The sequence below is a fragment of the Globicephala melas genome, chromosome 4 (genome assembly GCF_963455315.2).
Source record: "Globicephala melas chromosome 4, mGloMel1.2, whole genome shotgun sequence".
Taxonomy (NCBI): Eukaryota; Metazoa; Chordata; class Mammalia; order Artiodactyla; family Delphinidae; genus Globicephala; species Globicephala melas.
The window spans coordinates 69,208,201-69,226,881 of NC_083317.1; the positions used below are offsets into that span (position 1 = coordinate 69,208,201).

General features: G+C 47.9%; 1 protein-coding gene across 16 annotated transcripts in view; it reads left to right on the forward strand.

Moving 5' to 3' along the window:
* Positions 1–345: 345 nt before the first annotated feature.
* KALRN (kalirin RhoGEF kinase) overlaps positions 346–18,681 on the forward strand; it is a 646,553-nt gene continuing 628,217 nt past the window's right edge. For 7 of the 16 annotated variants that reach the window (XM_060298164.1, XM_030858647.2, XM_060298165.1 and 4 more), the window contains exon 1: positions 346–794. In XM_060298164.1, coding sequence (XP_060154147.1) covers positions 722–794 — 73 coding nt within the window. In that variant the 5' untranslated portion in view covers positions 346–721. The remainder of the gene's footprint in view (positions 795–18,681) is intronic. The other 9 variants (XM_060298174.1, XM_060298173.1, XM_060298176.1 and 6 more) reach the window with 3 other exon arrangements.

The window sequence follows — 18,681 nt, forward strand, 5'->3', positions numbered from 1 at the left end:
AGCAGCGAACAATAGCTCGGGGCCCGGGCTTGGCTCCGGGAGAGGCCGGCGCGGGGAGGCGGGGGAGGGAGGCGTCCGCGCCGCCGGGGGGCCGCGGCGAGACCCCGGCCCGGGCCGGAGCTTTAGTTGAGCTCGTCGCTGCCCGGGTCATTGTTGGCTGGGACTGAGGAGCGGGAGCCGGGGGAGGAGTTGCGAGGCGGCGGCGGCGGAGGGAGCCAGAGGGGGAGCCAGAGAGCGAGCGAGGGAGGGAAGCTGAGAGCGAGCGGGCGGTCGAGCGAGGGAGGGAGGAGGTAGAGAGACAGGGAGGGTGGGAGGGAGGAGGAAAAATAAAGAGGAGAGACTAGCAGGGCTGAACAATAGAGACAGGCAGACGGGCGAGGAGGAGAGCCAGCTGCCGCCGCTGAGGGAGAGCGGGTGCCCAGGCAGCTCGTACCCCGGCCCCGGCCAGACCGCAGGCGGCCAGCGCCCCCGGGGAAGGGGGACCATGGGGGAGCCGGCAGCAGGCGCCCCCAGCCCGCCGCGCGCCTCTGCCTGAGGGAGCCTCGGCGTCCTCTGCCCTAGCCCTGCCACCCCGGCCGGCCGCCCGCCCTTGAAGCCCGGTGTCCTCCGGGTCTGCGGCCGCGGCCGCTGCGCCCCGCGCCCTCCGCCCACAGGGCGCCGAGCAGCCCTCGGCCCCAGGCTTCGCCGGCCCCCGGCTGCCCGCGGACGCCCTCCCCCAGTCATGAACCCCCCGGAGGGGGCAGCGGAGGAAGGAGGAGCCGCCGACTCGGACGTGGACGCCTTTTTCCGGACAGGTAAGCTGGGCAGGGCGCGGGGGGTTGGGGAGGAGGCTGCTGCCCTGGATGCGGCGTCTTGGACAAGTTTGGGAAAGGAGGGCTGTTGCTGGGGTGTGCGTGTTGGGGGGCAGTCCCCTTCGTCGCCGGGGCTGGAGTGGCCGAGATTCTTGTTGTTATGGCAATGCGGGTTGCATTTTGGGGAGGGGTGGGGGCTGGGAGCTCGGCGCCCCTCGGCGTTCACCCCACTTGCGGGAGTCTGTGTTGGGGAGGCGAGAGGCGGTCCCCTCGGGCCGCCTTCTCCCGGAGCGCGGGGATGGGGCGATGTTGGATCACTTTGCAGTGCGCCGCTCCGGCTACCGGCGTCCCCCGCCCCTCCCTCGGCTGCCCCCTCCCCCCAGCGCCTGTCAGCCCGGCTCCCGCCGCCCTGGGCCGGCACCCCTTCTCCGGCCGGCGGCCCCCGGCCCCGATGTGCAAAGAGGGACAGTGGGGACCGGGAGTCGCGCAGGCTGCAGACTGACAGTCGGGAGCGGGGCAGACCGAGGACTGTAGTGCCTGGTGCGTGTGGGGAGCCAGAGTCTCAGACTTGAGAGGCAGACCCGGCAGGGAGGGCGGTGGGCGCCTGGGACCTCCTCCTTGTCCTCCTCTTCTCCAGTTCTGGGAACGGATGAGCTTTTCATAAGAATCACTCGTTCCTGGAAGTGTGAGTTAGCGTCCCCCTCATATACACCCACTGAATCTTTGCTTGCCTGTGGTATGTAGAGCACCGCCCCCGACCCCAGATCTGCCTTAACGGCTATTTTCGGCCCCTGCCACTTCCCAGCCCCCAGGTCTATAGCTCCTCATGTTCCTTGGCTACACAGCCCCTTTCCCAGAGCAGAACCGACCACCCTCATCTGCCACCACCTGTGGCCCTGTTTCTCTGATGAACAGGGTTTCTCCATCTCCTCTTTACCTGTGGCTTCCACCAACTCGGTAGGTAGAGCTCCCCATCTTCCATGTCTGGAAGCATGTGGTCTGGAATCTTTTTCCCGAAGAGTCCAGTAAGTTATGGGGACCCTGGGCATCTCCCCTCTTTCTGTAAATTGGATTGGAGGACGTGAACTGATGGGGTCAAAGAGCAGGTCGGCTTTGAAGATTCCCTGCGCACCCATCTGTTTCCTAACCTCATTGCCTTGCCCTGGAGGTCATCTGAGGGAAGGGGTGGGGTGCTTTGTTGGGGAGACTTGTGGCTTTGGAAGTCAAGACTTGGTCAGCCCATATGTTCATTTTCTAGTTGGTCTGAAGAGGAAAGAGCTGGAGGATAGGAGCTGACCTGGAGAAAGCAGAGGGAGCCCCTGTTATCCTATCCTGCTTCTCAGGGCTCAGCCTTGCCTCCCTCCTTCCTTTTCCCCAGATGTGGATTCTAATATACACCTTCCCCATCCCCCCCTTTCTCTCTCTGTCTCACATACTCTCTCTCTCACATACTCTCTCTCTCACATTCTCTCTCTCTCTCTCTCTCTCTCTCTCTCTCTCTCTCTCTCACACACACACACACACACACACACACACTCACTCACTCACTCACTCACTCACTCACACAGCCCAGGAACCAAAGCAGGAATTCTAAAGAGGTGCCTGACCTGATAACCTTAGTTTATTATCTAGGGGAGAGGTTCTGGGGGCTAAGTGATACCTGGAAACACGCACTAGGACGTCTTCATCGACACCCCTACCATCCACCCTTTGCCTCCCATCTGGCACAAAACTCTGCCTTTTCTTAGCTCTGGGGAAAACTCTTGGAGTGTGAGCTTTCCCACCTTCCCTTTCTGGACCCATTTTTATCTTTTGGCATCCACTCCTCCTTCGCCTTTTCTACCATCCAAACACTAGATCCTGTCTATTCTCTGTCCCAGGCCCTTGGAGCAGATCTCAGTTTCTGGAGGCTTGCTAATTTCTGACAAATGAATTCACACAGTGTTAATGGTGTTAATGGCCTATAATGGCCCAATGTGTTACTTTTCCCAGGGCCTTTAAAAACACAACATGGGGCTTACATTGTCTAGCCCTGGCTCAAATCACAGAGTAAATAGCAGACTGGGTCCCTCTCCTATGGAATCCTGTTGGGGATATTCTTCCTCCTCAGGCAGCCTTGTTGAGGGGGGCCCAGGTCTGATGTGCACTTTGAATCAGAGAAGGGTGAAATCTTCAGCGCATGAGGCTGGAAATGACTGACGACCTGTAACAAGCTGTACGAGGGGGTGCAGACTGTTTGTGGTAGGGTCTAGGACCACCACCCACCCTGAGTGGTCCTCTGTGCTCTGCTTCTTGATCTTACCCCCTTCCAGTCTCTAGCCTGGGCTTTTGCTGGGGCTTCTTACACCTGGAAAAGGCCATATTTCTTAATCGTCTCCCTTCTGAGTCCCCATCTTTATGGAACATAGCACTACACCTGGTAGGCTGGACAGATGATAAATTTATTTAGTTGAACAGTTGAAAAAGCTCCAAACACATTTTCAAAGTCCCAAGTGCCAGGGTTACCCCCTACTTTCTGATGGAAGATTTTGCATACACAGAGACCACACTGGCAATTGCTTTGTCAAAATCCTGGCATACTGTGCCTCTAATTAGGCATGTTTCCAATTATTCTGTCATTTTGGTTCTTTACTTGTCCTCTTCTGATTATTTTGGTATTTCAGTTCTTGTGACATTCCCCAAATCCTACATCCATACATGTACACGGACAGAAAGAAACACCCATGCACACCCCCTGTCCCCACCATTATTCTTATAGATTGGTGTATTCTGTGTTGTCTTTCTGGGAATTCTCTGATCCACGCCTGGGAAAGTGTGTCACAATAATTTTATTGATCATGGTTATGAGGCAGAGGAGGGGAAATATGGGAACTCAGAACTGGGAATAGAAATCAGTTGGAATAGAAAACCAGCAAGGTCTTTTCAGCTTCTACTAGGACCCTTCTGCTGTCCAGGGTGCTATGGGATACAAAGAAATATTCAAATTGGTTTCTACCCTCCAAGAGCTTTTAAAAGAAGATTGACAATTACTGCTCAATTAGAGATTAATTACTTGCTGAACATTATGGTGCTATAAGATAAAAAGTTGGCAGAACTACAGAGGAGTGGAACTGAGGGTAGCCCTTGAAGGGGAGATGGAGGGTGGGAAGAGAATCATGGGCAAAAGCTCAGGGAGGTTGAGACATTGACACTGAGGATCCTGGGAAGACTGAGTAGAAGGTGTAGGGTAAGGAGGAATGGGAAACAGGGTTGGGTAAGTAGGGCAAGGCCAGATAGGCAGAATCTTGGGAGCCCAAGAGAGGAGATTGGATTTGATTCAGGACTGATAGGGAGTCACTTTAGTTCCTGAGCAAGGGCATGTCCTGAAGAAAGTGGTATTTGGAAAGGTTAATCTGGGGGTCATATGATAGATGAAGTGGAAAGAGAGAGAAAGGATCCAAATGCAAAAGTGATCTGGAACTGAGGGAGAGGGGCTTGGTCTGGGTTGGTGGCAGAAAGGACGGGGACTCAGGGACCCCTCTGAGAGACATTGTCAAAGGCAGAAATGTGGGTATTTGTTGACAAACTAGTTGTAGGGGGGAAAGAAAATTAAGCCCTCGAGAATAATGGGAGTAGCTGGGTTTAAAGCATAGAGGACTAACAGTATCCTGACTGAAGCACTCTGATTGAGGACAGGAGCTGGATTTGCAGGGCAGATAATGCTGTTAGCTTTGGATGTGGAAAATTAGAGGCGATTGAGGAGCATCCAGGTGGAGCTGGTTTGTGGGAGATACGGGACTTCAGACAGGAGCACAGGTGGGAGGTTAGGGCTGCCATTGTGGCCTTGGAAGCCTCCTGAATCAAGGCTCGCTGCAGCTGAAGCTTTGTGAATGCATCAGCCCTCAGAGGGAGGGGGTGGAGGGAAGAGGAGAGGGCTAAAGTTAGAATTTGGGGGAGAAACCCTTGTTTAGGAAGTGGCAGCAAAGGAGACTTGATCCTGGAGACCCCAGGGAGTCAGCATGGGTTCTGATGTGATGACAGACTGCAGACAGGTTGAATAAGAGGAGTGCCGGTCAAGTGTCTCTGGATGTGATAAAAAGAAAGCCACTATGAGCTCTTGGGAGCACAGTATTAGAAGAGGCATTCAGAGCAGGGATTTGGGGTGGTGGGTAGGAATCAATTACTTGCAGAATTTACCAGTGAAAGGAAAAAGAGTTTGGGTGCTAGTCAGATGGCATGTTAGTACCAAGAAAAGGGGTTTTCATTTTTTGGTCGGAGAGTCAGAACAGGTTTGTTTGTGGAAGGGAGAGAGATTGTGGGCAGGAAGAACTGAAGATGCTTGGTTGATTTTTGAGTTAGATACCTGAAGAGGTGAGACAAGAGGAGGTTCCCTAGCGAAAATCTTGACTTTGGTGAGCAGAGGAGAAACCTCCTTCTATAAGACTCAAAGGAAGAAAGTTCAGAGGATAAATTTAATGAGATTGATGTGGAAATATCTTTTTTCTGTTGAGCTTTGGTCTTGTGAGTCCAGACATTTTTAACTGGACTGTTTGCTGTTACTTGGACTTTGGTCAGCCTCAAACTCAGCTCTGTCTTTCCAAGTCCCTAAACTAGCTTCTCCTCTTGTCTTCCTTAATCCTATAAGTGGCACCTTCCCTTTCCTAGTCATGATATTTAGCACCTTGCTATTGTCTCTGAGGAATCTCAATCTTCTAACAAACTCTGTTATCTTTCATAGTGAGCCCATGCTGTTCATCCTCAGGGCCTCTGCCCTAGGCCAGGAGACCCATTATGGTGCTCATGGACTCACTAGCCCTTTATCCTTGGCCCTTGGACTCTGCTCTCTCACCCCCACTCCAATTGGCATCTGCAGGCAGATTGCACTTCCTAAAGGAGATTGAACTACTTCCGTCACACCTGGTTTATGAACCTACAGTGACTTTCTAGTGCCTTCAGGGTCAAGTCTGTCCTTCACACCTCAGAGCCAGCCTGCTCTTCTCACATCCAAGGGCACTTTGGCTCATGTTCCCTTTGAATCATCCACCCCTTCACCCCTACTCTACAAATGCAACTTATTAGTCAAGACTTTAACACCACATTCTTCTGGAAGCTTTCATAGCTCGCAAGACCAACTCTCTCCTCTGAATTCCATAAACACTCACTTGTCTGTACTCATTGTCTCACTTCATCAGAGGTATTGTATTGTTTTTATCCTTTTCATACAATGAAGTGATTTGTTCTTTAAAAGATCTTTTAAAAAGCTTGTGATTCACCAGAACCAAACCAAAACAAACTGTCTCCCCCCTGTGCAGATAAAGCAAACACAGAAAAATATAAGCAGTTGCTGAATTTAGGTGGTGATATATTGGTATTCAGTGTACAACTCTTTAGACTTTTCTCAGATAAAAACCCCATCCCACCTAGACAGAGAACTGGTCATTGTCAGGTCCAGATCTGACTTGGAATAACAACCTATGTTGGTGTGCAGTTTTTTGAGTAAATATCACCCTGTCTGGGCATTGCCAGGCACCGTAAAAGGGGTAGAGTCTTTTACCTCCTGAGCTCTCTTTTGCAGCAAAGGAAAACATCTCTTTTTGACGTTGTGTTTGATGCTCCAGAATGTGAACGTGACACTTAATTCAATATTCACGATTCCTTCTTGATTCTCCTCCACTTAAGCCCATCATGATTTGGGCTTTTGGTCACGCCATTTCCCAAGAACTTTTGATGGAGTATTGAGAGGACTTTGTTGTTCTGAAGAGGGAAGGCTATTTCTACATTAATATATTTTAGAACATATCAACAACATTTAGGTACACCTCCATAATATTTGGGGGGCTTTGCTTTATCCTTGTGCCACCAATCATCAAGAACTCAATTATTGGCACATTCTGTCCAATTGTATTTGATAACCCCTTGGGGATGGAAGAGGTGTTGGAATAAACTGAAGCTACAGAAAGAAATTAGGTGAGAAGTGACAAAAAATATTCCTGACTGTCGGTGTCAATGAAACACTAGAACAGGTGAACTAGAGGTCCTTTTTAGACGTTGGAGAATGAACACTTTTATTTTTCCAACTTCTTTCTGGTTCTGGAACTTGGTAGTTTACTTCTGGAGATGGGCAGTATGGTATAGTCTAGTGGTTCTCAACGGGAGGCAGTTTTGTCCTCCAAGAAACATTTGGCAATGTCTGGAGACATTTTTGGGGGTTGTCAACTCAGGGAGGGGGGTTGTACTGGCATCAAGTGGGTAGAGGTCTAGGGTGCCGCTAAACATCTTATAATGCACAGGACAAGAATTCTTCAGCCTCCAAATGTCAGTGGTGCTGAGGCTGAGAGACCCTGGTTATAGCCAGAAGACCATGGGCTTTGGATCAGATAGGCTCAGCACTAACCAGGGGCAGAATCTTGGGTAAATTATATAATCTATGTCATCCTCAGTCTTCTGCAAAATGGGACCAAGGATGCTTGTTTCACAGGTTGAGAGGATTAAATAGGAAAAACATGTGTAAAAAGCATCTAGTGGTTTCTGACCCACATTAGGAGCACAAGAAATACTAGCTGTTCCTGTTGTTTTTATTATTAAGCGAATGTGATGGCACAGAGGCTGAGGCAATCTCCAGAAGGGGTACTGTGCAGGGTTTTTGACACGGGGCGGCAGGAGTGCTGGAGAGGCGTCATGATGGGGTGCAGGAGCCTGGGTGGAATCAGAAGGCTAGGGTCTGGGCCTCAGCTCTTTTTCATTCATTAATTTAATCATTTGTTTGACAAATATTTATCGAGTTCCTAGTGCAGCCATGTACTGTGCTCTGGGAGTGTATAAAATCATTGCAAGAAAGAAAATCGAGCAGGAAGGAAAATGAATAGAATTACAATACCCCCCTCAGGGAGCACTTGAATTTAAGGGGTGGGAAACGGAGAAAAAGCCTGTGAAAGAGGCCAAAAAGGTCAGGCAAGAGAGCAGGAGGTGAACCCTCCCCTTTGCTCTCTACTTATCTGCATGACTTGGGCAAGTGAGTAACATCTGTGTAAGATGAGGATAGTGCGCCCCACCACCCAGTTTCCTTATAGGGCTGTTGAGAGACTCAAATGAGATACCGTGTGTGAGAGGTCTTTATAAGTTGTACAATTCTGTCCAAATACGTGTAGATAGTTCCTTCCAAATCAAACATTCTATTACTCTAAGTACCACCTCTGACAAGTATTATCTTATTTAATCTGACCTTCATGGGACATTTTTCAATCCTTCTCAATTTGGTTTCCCGAAGGGACTGGATGGGGCATCCTCCTTACAACAAATCAGGGCACTCCTGTTCTCTCCTCCTCCACAAAAGTATATAAATGCCAGTTCCCCAGACCCTGGCCCACATGGCCCCATGCCATCTGGAGGAGCCCAGCGAGAATGGGGTTCCTGCTTCCACTGAGCCTCAGGTGGGTGCAGTGAATCAGTCCCTTCCCGCTCCTTCTCTGTCTGCGTGCAGTTCAGACTCCTCCTGCCACGCCTTTGAGTGTGAATGACTGGCAGCAAAAGAACTAGGAAATGATTGACAGCCACAGGGCTGTTGGATCAATAGAGCTGCTTGAAATCGTGTCTGCTGAGAAGTGAGGGAACAGAAGGAATTAGCTGGGAGAACAGAGGAATTAATACAGGGAAGTAAGAAACTGTTGGAGAATTAGCTTTGTCTCTTCCCCTTCTGTCCCATGGCATTATTAGAAGGGAGCTGGTTATTAGCTAGAAAACACAGATATGAGGGATAAACAAGGAGAGGGAAAAGTGGCAGATGAACTGTGTTCTCAAGGAAGTAGCTATACTTCTCGAGCTGAGACCTGAAGGATGGGTAGGATTTGGATGGGGAAGACAGAAGGTATTGGAACAGTGTTAGAAAAAGGCACGACCATCCATGGCATATTTGGGGGCAGTAAGTGGTCCAGTTTGTGTGACTTAGAGGATTCAGGTGGAGGATCAATGGGAGATAAAAATCAGAAGTGGGTAGGACCAAGTTGATTGACTGCTTCATTTATTAAACCTTTATTGGACTCCTAGATAATCAAGGGCTTTGAATGGCAGGCCAAGGAGTTTGGTCTTTCTGCAGTTAGCTTTCAGGAGCCACTAAAAGTGTCTGAATGGGGTGGTGACATGATGAGGAAGATAAATCTGGCAGTCCTGCAGAGGGTCAGTTGGAATGGGGGAGGAACTGCTAGCCAGGGTTGGATTGGGAGACCACTGTGATAGGTTAGGAGGGCCTGAACTTGAGATGGCACAGTGGAAATGGGGAGGAGGGGATGGATATGAGGGAGCTCGTGGATGTAGCGTCTACAGGACTTGGTAACTTGGATGTAGAGGTGTTAAGGAAGAGTCAGGACTCAAAGATTACTCCAGCTCTTAGAGCTGGGTGACTGGGGAGGATGGAAGTACCCTAAATGAAAATTAGGAGTTAAGGAAGAAGAGGAGCAGCTGTGGGGAGGCAGGAGGAGAGGCAGGATTTGGGAATTTACTTTGGGACGTGTTGCTTTTCAGGTGTCAGTGCAATAGCTTAGGGAGGTGTTGATTCAGTAGGCAGATAGCGGAGGGAGGCTGGAGCTTTGGAGGGAGGCCAGAGCCTGAAATATAGATTTGGGAGATATCCGTAAGAAGTTGTGGCTGGAGCTATCAGAATAGATGAGATAATAAATGAAAAGCATATAGAGTCTTAAGGGCAGAGGGCCAAGGACAGAGCTGTAGACTCAAGTGAAGGGCTGGAAGAGAACCAGGAGAGAGCAGGGCTTGGAAACAGTCCGGTCATCAATAGGGTCTAATGCTGCAGAGGGGTTGAGGGAGAGGGGGACTGAGCAAACCCTGTGGGTTCTGGAAACTGGGAGATCACTGGTAACCTTTGAAATAACAGTTTCACTTGTGTATGGGAGGTGGAATTCAAATTTCACGGGAAATGGGGAGTGAGTGGGTGGGGAGGAAGTGGTGGGAGTGCATATAGATGACTCTTTGGAAAGGTTTGGCTGTGAAGGGAAGGTTAAAAATAATAAGGTAGTTAGAGATGGGTAGCAGAGTTGAGGGGAGGATTTTTTTAAGTAGGGAAGATCTGTGAATACCTACGGGTGGGGAGGAGGGAGAAGGCAGGCTTGGGGAAGGGAATGAATATTTAGAAAAGAGGAGCAGTTGAAGGAAGTAGATCCTGGATGAGCCTGTGAGGGTGGATCTCAAGGTAGCTGGGGGGTGAGCCTTGGCCAGAGGAGGAGACTGGGGGAAGGCAGACTTCAGTAAAGTAGTGGGCTGGCCAGCAGCTCTGCTGAGGGCACAATGCGCTTGGTCAACAGCCCCAGCACAGAGAGCATCAGCTGGCCTGGAGACCCAGGGGCTTGTGGTCCTGTGCTTGGGGCGGATAGTTCAAGCTGAAGGCAGCTGTGAAATGGGTGAGCTGGGTTGGTGTGGCTCTAGAAGGCCCCTTGGACAGAGAAGCTAGAAAGCAAGGCTGGGAGGTCCCAAAATAGCAATCCTTTTAGAAGCGCTAGTGGCTTCCTTTGGCAGGCTGAGGTGGGATTTGCTTCAGGCTGTAGAGGGGTCTGCAGAATCACCTCCTACAGAGTGTGAGTCAGAAAGGCAAGTTGGGGGTGGGGTGGAGGGTGAGTGAGGACAGGACAGAAGGAGGAGGACTCAGACAAGAAGGTGTAGGGGCAGCCTCCTGAGGAGGGGTCATGCCTGGCCGTCGGGTACTGTCTCTGTGAGGGATGGACCTGCTCTTGAATTTTCGGTTTCCTTAATGCCTCTAGAGGTTTTAGAAGAAAGAGGAAGCAGACCAGGGGTCATGGAGGAGCCCTTGTCCCGTTTTTCTCCATGAAGAGGAACCCTTCACACCAGAGGAAAGATGCCAATGAGCACACCCGTTCCTTTGGCCCCAAAGTACTCCCTTCAGCTCTCATTTTAGGGGCAAACCCAAGAACTGTCATCAAGTGAGGCATCTTATATGGCCCTCTAGGGGATGGAAGTAGGAATCCAGGGGTTCCTGTTTCCAAAAGGTGGGCTGTGGGGGACTGGGTTTATATTTCCGAGAGCAGGAGGAGGTGGGAGTTTCCTTAGATATGGCTCAGTTTCAGAATCATAGAGTCTTAGTACAGGAACTTACTAGCTGTGTGACCTTGTGCAAGGTACAGCCTCTCTGAGCTTCAGTTTCCTCATGAGTAAAATGGGTGAAAAAAAATCTTACCTATCAGGATCACTTGATTTGGTAGTTATAGATTGTGATAGTTATATTCATATTGTAAATAGTAATAGAAATGGAATTATATTACTAGTAATAGAATATGACTATATATAATATTACTAGTAAAACTATATTGTATATATTATTAGTTAGAATTTCCAAATCATGAAAATTATGCTTCAGTAGCTTGCTTCCTCCTCTCCACTCCCCTCCCCTGCGATACCCTCCCCATCTTTCCTCCCTCCCTTCCTCCTTCCCTTGCTTCCTTCCTTCTTTCCTCCCTTCCTTGTGCATAGTTAGGTAGGTAGGGATGTGATTTTTAAGCTTGCAGTTACAGTTATTCCAGGGTATGGCAGACAGGGTCTGGGAATGTGCCTACACCCCTTGCGTTTTACACTCTTACCCTGCAGCCTGGGGACAATGGGCATCTATGGGGAATGGGGGTGGGGAAACACAGTGTTCAGTTGGCAGCTGGACAGTGGGCCTAGAGGGAGACCCAGGAGACTGGCAGATGGTTAATTGGATGTGACAAAAGGGGACTGGGGGAGGGGTCTGGGGCTCCTGGGGGTTTCCTGTCTCTGACTTCTTATTCTCCTGGAAAGGAGATTGTGGGGAGAGGGAGGAGTATCTCTAGGAGCAGTTAGGGGAAAAGATTGGCAGGACTCCATGTTGGGTCTGTGGCCATGGAAGGACAGAGTACCATTGGGAGTGATGTCACAGCTTTAATTTGTAGGGTGGGTGCAAGATGTTGTCTCTTCTCTGTATCCCAGTCCACTGGCACATAACAGGCTCAAATACTTGGATATAAAGAGAATGCTTAACCAACTATTGGAACAGTATAATTTTTTAGTCATTCTTCATGGTCCTAGCCATTGAGTTTTGACAGCTAAATATCATGATTACTTTTGATGAGAACTGGACAAAGACTGATCAATTTCAGCGAACACTAGATTTAAGTGAGTGGATCTCTTCATTCATGCTTGCATTCATTCATTCAAGTGTCAAACACCAGCTGTGAACCTAATAAGTGCCAGGCACTGGGGCTACACCAGCAAGTTAGAAATCATCTTTCCCACATGGAGAATAACAGTCTGGTGGGGTTGCCTGACACACACACAAAGGATTGCATGCTGTACATTGAGAACGTAATGAAAGATCAACAACCTCACCTGCATGCGTGTGGCGAGGGTTCACTGAAGACGGGATGCTTATGCTGAAATAGATGAGGAGGTGATGAAAACGAAAATAGACCACTGTTGAAGAGGTTTGGTAATAAAAGTAAGGAGACTTAATACGATGGTAATTGAAGGGGTATTTTGGGAGTACTGGTACTCTTTTGTTTCTTGATGATAGGTGAGATCTGTTTGTGCACTTTCAGTGATTTGTAGACTTATGTGCAATTTTATGCATGCAAATTATACTTCAATAAAATTTTTTTAAAGGTTATCAGGTCCAGTGAAGTTTTGTTTTTTAAAGAGAGAGAAAAATCTTTGAGTGTTTGAAAAAATCATGGGAGGAGGTAGTGGTAGACACTGAAGGTGATAGAAGGTGGTATGTATGGGGGTGGGGTACCAGAATGGGCACCAGCTTCTTCAAAAGTCAGCAAAGGATGAGAATTCCCAGGCGAAGAGGTTATCTCTGGGATGGAGGGGTACTTCTTCCTCTGTGGCTATGGGAAAAGACCAGGTGGTTTTCAGGTCACGTGTACAGGTCAGACAGTAGAGCCCTTACTAAGCTCATTAAGAAAACTGACCTCAGTCTTCTCTGGGATTGGGAACCAAGGTCATCTGAAGGACTGAGGGGGTGCTGAGATCCTGCGAAGAGAGGAGACGAATTGGATCCATTCTCTGGAGAATGAGTGAGAATTGCATTAAAGAATGATCTGTCTAGTTGAGTTCAGAGTGGGCTAGGTGTTCAGACTTCTGCATCTTGTTCAGCCCTGGAGCCTCTGGAGTAGAGGTGAAAACAGAGTAGAGGTGAAAACAGAGGATTCTTGAGTCCTTATTTGGTGACTTGGATGAGAGGTCCAAGGTGGAGGTGAGGTGGGCACCAGACTTGTTTGGACACTAGTCTCTCACCAGAACTTTACTCAACATTGATGACTCCAAGACATTTTGGAAGCCCTGCCTTGGAAAATGGTCATGTCTGGTTTCCCCAAGTAGGCTGTACCTTTTGCTTTGGAATTGTCTGTCTTCTTCTCAACACTCAATTTAGTGCCTTGCAGATACTTGCTTGATTTATATTTGTTGCCTTGACTTTTTTTTTTAGAGAGCTATTTATTGGTGTGTAGGTCATTGGGAGTTCTATAATTAAACATTATGTTAAGGAAATGAATCTTTTTTTTTTTTTTGTGGACAGGCAGTTGTACCTCAAACAAAAAGACCTATGAAATCAATATTTACTGTGAAATATAGCAAAAAACTCTTGTTTATTCTGGATTAATTAGAGGGGATCCCTTTTATTGCTTGTTTACAAATATTCCATAGGCACTGGAAAACTAAAGAAGCACCCTTCTTTTGCAAAAATCCACATAGGGAAGTTCAAACATTCAAATGGACCAACTAATCAATATTGACTGAATGTCTGGAATGTGCCCAGTATTATGCCAGATACTAAGGGGGCTGCTAAAGGTGGGTAACAAATGTTACCCACGTTGTTCCTGAAGAGTTTATGCTCTTGTTGGGTTAGGGGGAGACTAGTATAGGAAAAAATGGCTAATTGGAAGTCAATCAGAAAGGGAATTTCACTCATTCCTTGATTCATTTAATATGTGTTTATTGTCTATAAGCTAAAAGATAATTTAAGTAAGTGGTAAACAATGTTTCATTTAGAGAGATCTGATTTTCTTATACTTCATAGAACATTTATGTAGACATTTAGACTTTTTCCTAAATGAAACCATTTCCCCCAATTAATACAAATGTATGTTATATCAGTATACACGTATCTATTGAGCGACGTGAGTCATTCATAAGCCAGTACCCTTTACATGGGGTAACGTAAGAAGACAGAGGATTTGTTGGTTGTCTGGAGGGGTAAAGTGTCAACTTACTGTTGTAAGAAATAGTTACACCAAATGGAAGTACAGGATCTATGGTTAAAAGTGAATGCTCTTTCTCCCTCCTTTTCCCTGATGTTAAGATAAATTCAATGGACGTATGTACTTGCTACATACACAAATATGTGTTTATACAAATGCATAGCTTTCTTTCATATTTTAACAAAAAAGAGAATTGTGCTATACCTGTTATTCTGCAATTTGTTTTTTTGTTTGTTTGTTTGTTTGTTTTTGCGGTACGCGGGCCTCTCACTGTTGTGGCCTCTCCTGTTGCGGAGAACAGGCTCCGGACGCGCAGGCTCAGCAGCCATGGCTTACGGGCAGAGCCGCTCCGGGGCATGTGGGATCTTCCCGGACCAGGGCACGAACCCGTGTCCCCTGCATCGGCAGGCGGACTCTCAACCACTGCGCCACCAGGGAAGCCCCTGCAATTTGTTTTTATCACTTTATAATCATGGACATTTTTCCATGTCAGTGCATATGTTCTACCTCATTTGTTTGAAGAGTTGTGTTACCTTCTGTTGTGTGGATGTGCCACATTTTATTTAACCATTCTCCTAACGATGGACATTTATAAACCAGCTTTTCTGAGGACCAGTGTTTGTTCTGGGACATTATTTGGCCCAAAGAGTAACAAGAAGGGTCATCCATTATTTGATCGTTTTCAAAGGTGACTGTGAGACAGCCGTAAGATCAGGATGTTTCTTCTGCTTTTATCCTCAGGAGGGAGGGAGAACAGCCAGTCCTGTTCTCTGGAGGCTAATTTTCTGTGCAACGTTTACAGACGCTTTTATTAATGACATTTAAATAAATGGTAGAGGCCATTCTTGGCTTTTTTTGCTGTATGCCTTTAAGTGACTTAGGAGCCAGATTTGCAGTCACAATTAGCCAAAAAAAGCCACATGTGTTTTGTGGGTTTGAGTGAAAGTTAATTCCAATACCACAGGCATGGCAGTGCTTTAGGTTGTGTGTGCAAAAGCCATAGTCTGTGTTTGGCTAGAAGAATTCAACGATGTGATTTGGGAGACCTCGGTTTCCAATTCTGCCCACCACTAATTATCTCTGTGACTTGGCTAAGCCAGTTAAAATGTCTGTTTTTACAGATGGAACCTGTCTTTCTTCATCTGAAGAAAGAGGTAAACATACTTGCCCTGCCACACATCATAGGAGTAGTATGAGATAAAGTGAGATAATAGAAGGAAAATTCTTTGGACAAATAAAATTGCTGACTCAATGAAAAGGGTTTTTGTTTGCTGCCTTCCTCTGGGGTCTCCCTGAGTTTTGAGCGTGGTTGAAAGCTGAGCTAGGGCACTCAGATGGGAGTGACAGCCGCACCGCGTTTGAGGCTGTACATGTTTTCACGTCTGGTAGGAAATTGGTAGCACTGGAGATGGAGTGAGACGTTTCATGATACGTTCCATTTGCTTTTGGAAAAGAGACGTGTGGAAGAGCGGTTCATCTAACTGCCCAGAATGGCTGTGGGTTTCTCTCTGATGGGTGACACTGCAGCTCAGCTGCACACTCTTTATCACCCAGACGTGCAAAGAAAATGTAGCTTTTAAAATTTTCTAACGTGGAGCTAATCTCCCTCCACCCCAACTTGGCTGGTTTATAGTATGTCATGTGTTTTTTTTTTTTTTCTCCCCCCGATTGGTCTTTTTGGATGTCTGTTTCTTTCCGGTGAATTTCTCATTCACTGCTACTTTCTTCTGTTTTCCCACTTCTCTGGGTCTGGGTGTGTAGAGGTGCACCTGTGAACTTGTGGTGATGGTGGCGGGGGCAGGGGGAGAGGGGTGCTTGGAGCCGTGGCATGATGGTTGGATTCCCCTGATCTTTGCTTCATGGGGGCTGGTCTGGTCTGATCTGATCCCTGTACTGGTGTCTTGCTTTCTGGGGTATTGTGCTGATACCCAGCACTAACATTCATGTCTTGACTGTTTGCCTATGGGGTCAAAGTCCCCGCACATGGCAGCCTCTTAGTCCTGACCTCAGGCCTCTGCCTAGTCAGTGGCTCTCTAAGCATCTCTGAGTACCATCATCAGGGGATGAAGAAATATATAGATCCCCAGCTTACTCAGTACCAACTATGAAAAGACAGGACCTGTATGCCTGGCTTGCCTAACTAGATACCGACTTGGCCAGTGCTGTGTTTTCATCCCGTCACCTCCACACGGTGTGGATCAGGGTGTGGGACTGAATGGCAGCCATTGACCTAGAGGCCTGCAGCCTCCTCAGGAGTGGCCTTAGGGTCCTCAGGTGCCTTCACACCTATTGAGATGTTATATTCTAAAGCTGCCCCCTTCACCCCAAACCCTGGTTAGGCCTTGAGGTGGTAGATAGGAGGAAGCTGGGACCCTGGTGTCCCATCTCCTAGACTGGGTTTTTGCCACATTCTCCTGCTGCTTGAGGGAGAGGGCTTCTTCTCCTCCTCTTGGAGCAAGGATCTCCCTAATGTGGCATCTTGAGTGCTCTTTACCTTTGGTTTAGAATGATCTTTGTGGTCAAGTACACCCATTTTGGAGCTTGATACGTTGATTCCTACACCTCAAGAATGTGTTGAGAATTCAAGCTGCACTAAAAAAATTCCTATCCAGGATGTCAACAGCTGAACATGGACACTTTCTCTTTGCCTGCTGCTGAAACTATGCTGATCTTCCCTGAGGCAAGTAGATGCTTCTGACAGAGTAAGGGGGAGGTTAAATGTATGTAAGGACATGCAAGAGAGAAAAATACATTGTATTTTTAAATAGTGTTACCCTAGTTAAAACAATAATTTTGGGGAAAAAAAAGGTTTAGAAATGGGGCTTCTAAGACTGCCTTCACTGGGATTCTGTCTACGTACGTGTATGCGTTTATGTGCACGTAAGCATGCGAGAGCGCGGCATTGTCAATTCTTCCGGCAAGCATTTGGTGAGCACTTCTTACATCCCATGCACTGTGGTCCAGAGGGGAACATGGCGCAGTCTCCGTCTTCAAGGAGCTCCCAGCTTTAGGAGGGCGATGGGTGGTGATGGATTACATCCAGAGCTGTACTGCTGATGCCTGCGTTTCTGTCTGGTGAATATGACTAATGTTTGAGCTAGGGGCCTCTAATGGGTCTGGGTTCCCTCTTACCTTGCTAGGATCTGCTTTCCGAGTCTCTTCAGCCTCCTAAAATGGCCAGTTCTAGGCAGTTTTGCTTTTTCCAAATAAAGCTAATTCCTTTAACATCAGCCTAAGTTTTCACAAACATGTATTCTATAGAAAGGATGTGTTAAATAAGATCAATTGAAATAGATAATAAGAAAAGAGAAAAATGAAGTCCAGCTTAGGGCTATTGCTCTGCTTCTCTTGTGGTGGAGCTGTTTATTTGCTGTTATTTTTAACCAAAATTCTTCCACTTCTTTTTTTTTTTTAATTAATTAATTTATTTTTGGCTGCGTGTGTCTTCGTTGCTGCACATGGGCTTTCTCTAGTTGCGGTGAACGGGGGCTGCCCTTCATTGCGGTGTGCGGGCTTCTCATTGCGGTGACTTCTCTTGTTGTGGAACATGGGCTCTAGGTGCGCGGGCTTCAGTAGTTGTGGCACGCAGGCTCAGTAGTTGTGGCGCATGGGCTTAGTTGCTCCACGGCATGTGAGATCTTCCCGGACCAGGGCTCAAACCCGTGTCCCCTGCATTGGCAGGTGGATTCTTAACCAATGCGCCACGAGGGAAGTCCTCTTCCACTTCTTTTACACAGGAAGACTTCTGTGTTTTACATACTGTTCTCACTCCAGGGCTCTGGGACTCAAGTAGCCCTAGTAGCTATGAGCAGTGTTTCTCATTTGACCAGGGAAAATGAGAACTCTGTTCCCTGTGAAGGTGGAAGAAACTGGGAGACTGGCAAAACAGGAGGGCCAGGAAAGTACAGAAAAAAACCAAAGAAGCAGGCAAGTGATGGTGCCAGCTGGTTGGGTTCAAGTGGAAAGAGTCGGGGGCTGGGCGTCAGGAGCACAGTTTTCTGATTGATGAGGTTGGTAAACCCCTTTCCCTCTCTTAGACAATGAGGGAGGTGAGCTAGGTAGTCTCAAATGTATCTTCCATCTTCAACATTCTGAGCTAACTGGACAACAGTAAAGCCAGCAGGGATAGAAACCCCGTGGTAAGTGGTCTCAGGACCTTTATGCTGTGGTTCTCTGAAGACTTTCCATCCTTCTGAGACCTTTGGTCTGAGCAGCTGTAGTCTGCTTGGTCAGACCCCTGGTGCCAGAGCTCACAGATGACCCCACAGCCTTGCTTGGTGATCAAGGGCTCTAATTCCCTTGAGGAGAATCATCCTGACAGTCAGCAGTAGCTTCAAACTATTTTGGCCCTTAGAACCTTTTGAAAGAAGGGCTAGGTTTCTGGGACTTCTGGGTCTGTGTTGAAAAGCCTACACTTCTCAGCCTGTTCCTTTGGACCCCAAGTCTGTCATTAGGGATGTGTCTAAACACCCTAGAGAATGCCCTCACCAGGGCTCCATCAGAGCTGCTCTACCACTTCTCTCGAGGCATGAGGACTGATTAAATGATCTTCCTGCCAGCTCATGTTCTTGAACTTTTCTTCCTTTGAGTCGCCTAGAGAAGATGGTGAAAGCAATCCCAAATCTTCATTTCCTAGGGCATGTGCAAACCCAGCCCAACCGCATCATCTCAAGAGG